Raw genomic sequence first — 7,402 nt, 5'->3', positions numbered from 1 at the left:
TTTTCTCCCTCTCTTTTTTTCTCTAATTTTTTAACTTTTTTTTTTTTTTATTCTTCTTATATATAAAAAAAAATTCTTTAATTACTTTTATGTTTTTCCTCTAACTTTCTTCCTCTCTCAAACTCTGTTCCCTCTCTAAAATTCGCAATATCTGGAAATTTTAGTAACTTTTTGTCTCCCAAATATTTATTTTTCCGATATAATTTTGTTTTGTTTAACATTTTCTAAACTCTATTTTATAAATTTGCTTACAATTTTATAAAGGAATTCAAAATTTTGATTTTTACCCGATCTACTATTTTTTTTTTTTTTAAAAAAAAATCATTTTACCTTCAAAATTTTGTCTCTCTAAATTTTTGTTCTTTTTCTCTAAGATCATATAAAATTATTTAAGAGGGTAAGAAAAAATGTATTTTTGTATACATGTATCTTACTCATAAGTGAAAGAATACACAAGATCATATTTTAAAATTTATTTTACCTTCAAAAGTTTCGCCTCTCTAAGGTTTTTATTCTTTTCTCTAAACTTTGATTGTATGAAATCATATTTTAAGACTGTAAACAAATATGTGTGTTTTTTTATTATGCATGTGTCTTACCTCAAAAGTAAAAAAAATGAACCAATTCGATATGTGAGCACATCCACTCGAACAATGGTAGTACTCATATATCAATTGTATCTATTGGAATCAACAAATATATACATCTGAAGAATCATGCCCCATATCGAAGAGTTACAACATTGACATTAACTACACTTATTAAACTCAACAAACGGTTATAGTGAGTTGTGTCCCATCTAGAAAAACAAAAATAAGAATTTGTTAAAAAAAATGGGAAAATAGAGAGATAAGGATTATCCCTTTATTGCACTAATTATACGTAGTATAGATTTTGCTCAATTTACAAACAATATTTAAAATTATAGCTTAATTAGTTTTATATTTCCACATTTTCCTTAATTCACAAATATCCCTAATTATTTTTCCTGATCATATCTTTAGTTATATACAATCGAAAACTATATCAACAAGAATCCTACCGCATTGGGGAATATAATAAGGATGATAATTCGAGGTTATAATTCATAAATTTCAAACTAAATATTAATAAAATTAATTAATTAAGTAAAATTATAATGATTATAATATGATCTAACTCAATTGGTTAAAACATATATTTTTTATTAAAAGTCGAGAGGTTTGAATCTCACATCCTATATTTCTATAACAAATTTGATTACGATCTATTTTTTTTTATCTTTACATATAAGAAAATTTATTAAATCTTAATAATATCTTTCACACTAAAAACTAAATCATTTAAAATTAGTATAAGAAATAAATCAATTACCAACAAAAACATGAACTAAGGAGCTGTTTGTAACCATTTCGTTTTTTGTTTTTGGTTTGTGAAAATTAAGTTTATTTTCTCCTTATTTCTTACCATGATTTACATCTTTTTAAGTACAATGATTGAATTCTTAGCCAATTCCAAAAACAAAAACAATATTCTTTTAGTTTTCAAATGTTGACTTGGTTTTTTAATCATTAGTATAAAAAAGTAGATAACAAATGAACAAATTTAGAAGAGAAACTATGGTCTATAAGTTTAATTTTGAAAAACAAAAACAAAAAATCAAATGACCAACAAACAAGAGCTAAATTGTTATTTTTATCAAAGTTCATCAATAATTATAAGCTTAATTACAAATATAGTCTATAGAATTAAAAAAATAAAATTTAATCTCTATGATTTAATAAAATCTTATTCAACCGTATAAAGTAAATTATAACTTACCATTAACTTTACCATTTAACCAACCAAATTCCAAATTCCAAAAAAAAAAAAAAAATCATGTCAGAGGCGATTTGTCAATGGCCACGTGGCAATCTCTTACTGCTCCTCCGAAAGTTGGGTGTTGGCTATTCTCGTCTTCATCCTTCTCTCTTCTCTCTCATAAAACCAGCAACATCTGTGCCTTATATTTCGGCCACTTTTCGAAGCAAAAGAGGTTCGAACAACACAATTCTAAATTGTGGCCTTTCTCTTTTCTTTTTGGGAGGTTGCGTTTCTCAACTTCCCTTCACGTTTTCTTCCACTCCTTAAGAAACTTCCTATAATTTCCTGCTCCTACACATTACAAATTCATCCATTTCATTATCACAGACAGCAGAAATTTGTATGTATACGAATATTCAGAACCTGGGTTTTGGTATATTCCCCTCGAAGCCACATGAGATTTGATCTGTTTTGGCAAGAAATCTCAATGAAATATTATGGTGACATGAGCTCAAACAACCGATAACTGGGTTTTCATATCATCAACAGCAACAGGTATTAAAAAAACACAAAAAGCGAGAATAATACCCTTTTTGTCATTAAAGTTTGTTGTTGTTGTTGTTGGTTGGTCTGGAGAGGCGATAACATATTGTAGTAATGGATTTCTGGCCAGAATTCCTTGCAAACAGTTGGGGTAGAGAATTTGTCGCCGGTGGATTTGGTGGTATCGCCGGCATAATCTCCGGCTACCCACTTGATACTCTTCGAGTAAGGCAACAGCAATCGGTTTCTGGTTCTGCTTTGAAAATATTTCGTAATATTATTGCCAACGATGGGCCTGCTGGTCTTTACAGAGGCATGGCTGCTCCCTTGGCTTCTGTCACTTTCCAGGTCGTCTTATGAATCTTATCCTTCCTTGGCTGTTTCTGTTCTCAATGTCCCTTCAATGGCGGATTGAGATTCAAGGGCAGATACTGATTGATGTTTTTGCATTTACAGAACGCCGCTGTGTTTCAGATCTACGCCGTTCTTTCTCGAGCATTCAACTCCTCTTCCCAATCCAATGGTGACCCTCCAAGTTATAAGGCTGTGGCTTTTGGAGGAGTTGGTACCGGAGCTCTTCAAAGCTTCATCCTGACGCCGGTGGAGCTTGTGAAGATCCGCCTGCAATTGCAGAGTGCAAGCCATGCAGCAACATCACATCAACAACTAATTTCTTCTTCTTCTTCTTCTCATAGAGGTCCATTGAGCGTCGCCAAAAGCATCTGCAAAACAGAAGGATTGAGAGGGATTTACAGAGGACTTACCATAACCATGCTCAGAGATGCACCCGCACATGGCATCTATTTCTGGACATATGAGTGCATGAGAGAGCAGTTTCATCCTGGCTGCCGGAAGACCGGCCAAGAGAGCGTCGGCACAATGCTGGTCGCCGGAGGGCTTGCCGGAGTTGCCAGCTGGGTTTTTTGTTATCCCTTGGATGTATTGAAGACGAGAATTCAAGGTCAGACACAAAGAAAGTACAATGGAATTGTAGATTGTCTTAGCAAAAGTGTGAGAGAAGAGGGTTACAGAGTGCTATGGCGAGGGCTAGGGACAGCAGTTGCCAGAGCATTTGTGGTAAATGGGGCCATTTTTTCTGCTTATGAGATAACTTTGAGGTGTTTATTCAGCAGTGGAAGCAATCAAACACAGCAATAAAGCTCTGATTGCCCACATTTGAATTCCCTCACCTTGTGATTTCTTGTTTTCATGTTCTTTTACACTTCTGGTATAAAATGACATGCTTCAGATTTATACAAAGTTATGCTAAAGCCTTGATTGCCCAATTTATCTAATTTTATATCGCTGATCTTATGTGATGAAAAGTTTGGTTCCGAGAATATTTTATAAGCCCTAAAAGATCAATTTACAAAAATCCAAGACCATAAAAGAAGCCAAATGGTTCCCTTATATTGTCTCCATGAAAGGTAAAAACCCATTGAACAGAAAAGTACAGTACTCTACCATTGAGTTAGCAACTTCAAAAACATATCAATGAAAGAAGAAATGGTAGCGTAAGAAAAACTGTGTAGATATAATCGGAATCATTCCTTAGACAAAGGAGATTAAATTACAAGAGTTAGTCAAAATATGCCCCCAAAAAAGAAAAGTTCTTATACCAAACGAAAGTAACTTTTTGAATCACACATAAAAAATGCAATGAAAATGAAACCATCACGTGAGTATAAAGCAAAGATCATGGAAAGAGATAACTAGCTTCGTTCTGCAATTTCTTATTCCATGAAAATCATATCAATTTTCTAGAGTTTCACTGTGATGAATGAAGAATATATTCTAATTCATAGCTATGTATTCTCAACAATTGGGAAGAAGACAGTCAGAAAAATGTACATCTCTGGTTTGAGTCTTTACAGCAGAAGAAGAATATGCTCAGAAACATACTAAAGAATTTGTAAGAAGACGATTATTTACTCTGTTTGGAACAGTTAGGCACCCATTGAAGCAGACAGTTCGATCCGATTCTCATGCGGCGCCAAAACCAAAACTAACCTCCGCCAGAACTTCGGGATTGTTGTAATTCCTCACTGCCTTAATCATTCCCCTTAATCGGTCGCGATGATTAGGGTAGTCGAATATCTCCGATCCCAGAAAGATGCCATCACAACCCAACTGCATCATCAAAGCCGCATCCGCCGGAGTCACGATGCCTCCGGCCGCATAATGGATCGCCGGTAGTCTGCCAAGTTCCTTGGTTTCCTTGACAAGATCATAAGGCGCAGCGATCTTTTTCGAGAAAGCGAAAACCTCATCGTCATTCATGTTATGTAAATATCTAATCTCACCCATCACAGACCTCACATTACGCAACGTCTCCGCAATGTTACCCGAAGAAGACGACATATCCCCTTGAGTCTTCACCATTGCCGCACCTTCCTTTATTCTCCTCAATGCCTCTCCTAGGTTTCGACATCCACAGACGAAATACGAGTCCTTAAACTTGTGCTTGTTGATAAAATTCTGGTCATCCGCAGCCGAAGCTTTGTCGCTCTCATCGAAATGCCTCACACCAACAGAATCAAGAATCTGCGCTTCGACGAAGTGTCCTACGCGGATCTTTACGATTACAGGAATCGAAACAACTTTCTTGATTTCCTTGAATAGTAACGGGTCAGGCATTCGTAAAATGCCTCTATGAATCGGTTCGGAGAGCAAAACACAACACGCACCAGTTTCCTCTGCAATTATCGCATGCTTGATGTCCTTAACTTCCACAATGACTCCGCTACGAATCCGAGCTAGTTCGCTCTCGAAAGAATGTAGACGCCTCTTGACTTCAGAAACGGCAGTGCCGGCGGCGGCAAAGGGTGTGATTGCACTTTCTTCCGCCATTTCCAAAACTTCAAGAAATTGCAAGAATTATAGTTGAAAGAAAGAAATTGAACACCGTGAACTAGAAAGAATCAAAAGGCGAAAGGAAGAAGACGAACGAAGAAGAAAGTAAGAAAGTTGGAGAAGATTCAATTGGATTCTTCAGGGTTTCAATTTGCAAAGTTGATGGTGACTGGAAATTATGAATGAATATTTGTAAAGATGGAGGTATATATTTATAGCAACAGAACGCTTGTCAAAACAGTTATAAGAACTTTAAATTTCGAGTCTAACAAAATGTAAATATTTCATTTTTAGTTGTTTAATTATGAAATCTATGTTCCATATTATGGATTTCAAATTTCTAAAAGAGACACCTGATATTTAGTCCAATTTTAGAGAATTAGCTTAATTGGCATGAGTACGAGTGTAGGGTTGGATGGGAAATTTTTTTACTAAAGCCGAACAAGATCTTCAACCCGATTTTTAAAATTCATCGTCGGATTATTATTATTTTTTTTTAATTTTTTATTACATTTTTTATTAACTTAAAATACTTAAATTTGTATATAACACGTACTAATAATTAAAATTTCATAAAATTCAAATATTAAATATCTATTACAAACTTCATACAAATATCATAAAAATATATATGAATTAGAATATTTTTTAGTTATAAATATATATTTATAATATATTAGAAATTTATGTTGGGTTGAGTCAATTCGAATTTTTAAAAGTGCAACCCGAACCCAATCCAATCCGAAAAAACATAAAAAAATCAACACAATTCAAACCAAAATTAAAGCTAACCCAACTCATCTATTACAATTAAGGGTAAGATGGTTTAATTTTCATTGCATTTTTTTATATGTGATTCATTTTACCCTTAATTGTACTAAAAAATTGAGTTGTTTTTAAATATAACAAAATTAGTCAACTCATTTATAAATATAACAAAATATTGATAGACAGTGATAGAAGATAGTAGTTTATCACTTATGAATAGTGACATTTTACTATATTCGAAAACATTTCTAGTATTTTTATCATTTAAAACAATTATCTAAAAAAATAGAAAATAATTACAATTTTTGTAATACTATTTTTTTAGTTTTCAAATTTTGGTTTAATTTTTTAAACATGGGTGAAAAGTGGTTAAAAAACCTATAACTAAAAGTAGTATTTATTAAGGGTGTTCGTGAGTTAGGTTGGGTTGGGTTAAAACACTTTTTAGATCCAACCCAATTGTTTAGGTTGTAAATTTATTCAACCCAAACAACCCTTATTAAATAATAAACCCAACCCAACCCTGAAAATTTTGGGTTATGTTGGTTCGGGTTATTCGAGTCATCATTAAAATTTTTGTTTTAAAAATAAACAACGTGTTAAAATGTAAAAGAATTTAGTTTATTATCTTCACGTATTGAAATAAGATTAGCAAATTAATTTTAAATATATTATGAAACATTTATTTTCATAGAGTTAAAAAAAACTATTTAAAATTATTTGTGGGTAATAAATAATCTAAAAAAATCACGTAATTAGTGAAATTAAAATAAATATAAGTATATATTATTGTATTGGAAGTGAAAAAAATACTTTTCATTATTAATAATGAGTTCAGGTTGACTTGGGTTATTTTGTGTGAATCCATTAATCAACCCAACCCATAAAATTTTCATTTATTTGAACCCAAATGAATTAATAACCCAACCCAAACCGTATGAGTTGGATTGGGTTAATATAATTTTTTGAACACTCTTAATATTTATAAGTTTAATTTAAAAGATCGTTACTATATTTTTAAAAAAATTATGCATCAACATAACTCAATTAATTAAAGTAAGAAGTAGATTTTTAAAAAAACCATGTATGCCCCTTTGTTATATAGGCCCTTTGATGGTGATGGAAGGCTTGAAGCAAAGTTAAGGAAAAATATTCACATCTAAGGATGAGAATGACTTCTTATTTGACTGGCATGGTTGATTTTGTTAAGATATTACATTTGATTAGAGAGTCGATTTAACCTCTCACTCACTTATGACTTATGAAAATGGTAGTGAATGATAGAATATTGAAATGAGATGTATGGTCCTTTTTTCCTTCTAGGTTAGAAGTTTTGAGTGTTGGGTAATAGTTATGTCTGTTAGTCTATCGGATTAATGTTATAAATTTAATATATGTTTGTGATTTATTTTAACAAATTAAAATTATCTTTGTTATATTTAAAACACTATGAAAC

General features: G+C 32.2%; 2 protein-coding genes across 3 annotated transcripts; one reads left to right on the top strand and one right to left on the bottom strand.

Annotated features, from left to right (window-relative positions):
• Positions 1–1,991: 1,991 nt before the first annotated feature.
• Positions 1,992–5,433, bottom strand: LOC120085236 (pyridoxal 5'-phosphate synthase-like subunit PDX1.2). Of its 2 annotated transcripts, none has more exons than XM_090317382.1 (2): positions 2,371–5,433; positions 1,992–2,248 (listed from the first exon to the last, which is right to left on the bottom strand). In XM_090317382.1, the coding sequence occupies exon 1, from the start codon at positions 5,173–5,175 to the stop codon at positions 4,309–4,311; it is 867 nt and encodes a 288-aa protein (XP_090173508.1). In that variant the 5' UTR covers positions 5,176–5,433; the 3' UTR covers positions 1,992–2,248; positions 2,371–4,308. The 2 variants fall into 2 exon arrangements, with proteins under 2 accessions (XP_090173508.1, XP_038897062.1); XM_039041134.2 differs by lacking the exon at positions 1,992–2,248 and having other exon boundaries at positions 2,731–3,257; positions 4,258–5,433.
• LOC120085235 (mitochondrial arginine transporter BAC2-like) lies at positions 2,248–3,585 on the top strand. Its single transcript, XM_039041133.2, has 2 exons — positions 2,248–2,673; positions 2,782–3,585. The coding sequence occupies exons 1-2, from the start codon at positions 2,440–2,442 to the stop codon at positions 3,481–3,483; spliced, it is 936 nt and encodes a 311-aa protein (XP_038897061.1). The 5' UTR covers positions 2,248–2,439; the 3' UTR covers positions 3,484–3,585.
• Positions 5,434–7,402: the final 1,969 nt, after the last annotated feature.

This window comes from Benincasa hispida, chromosome 9 (assembly GCF_027475165.1).
Source record: "Benincasa hispida cultivar pf3 chromosome 9, pf3_genome.v1.1, whole genome shotgun sequence".
Classification (NCBI taxonomy): Eukaryota; Viridiplantae; Streptophyta; class Magnoliopsida; order Cucurbitales; family Cucurbitaceae; genus Benincasa; species Benincasa hispida.
Note: the sequence above shows the minus strand (reverse complement) of the source record. Positions and strands in the feature narration are given on the sequence as shown.

Excerpts from the sequence above, each read along its gene's own strand:
- LOC120085235 (XM_039041133.2), top strand. The coding sequence starts at position 2,440 with ATGGATTTCTGGCCAGAATTCCTTGCAAACAGTTGGGGTAGAGAATTT. Across the intron at positions 2,674-2,781 it reads TGGCTTCTGTCACTTTCCAG|AACGCCGCTGTGTTTCAGAT; the intron begins GTCGTCTTATGA and ends TTGCATTTACAG.
- LOC120085236 (XM_090317382.1), bottom strand. The coding sequence starts at position 5,175 with ATGGCGGAAGAAAGTGCAATCACACCCTTTGCCGCCGCCGGCACTGCC.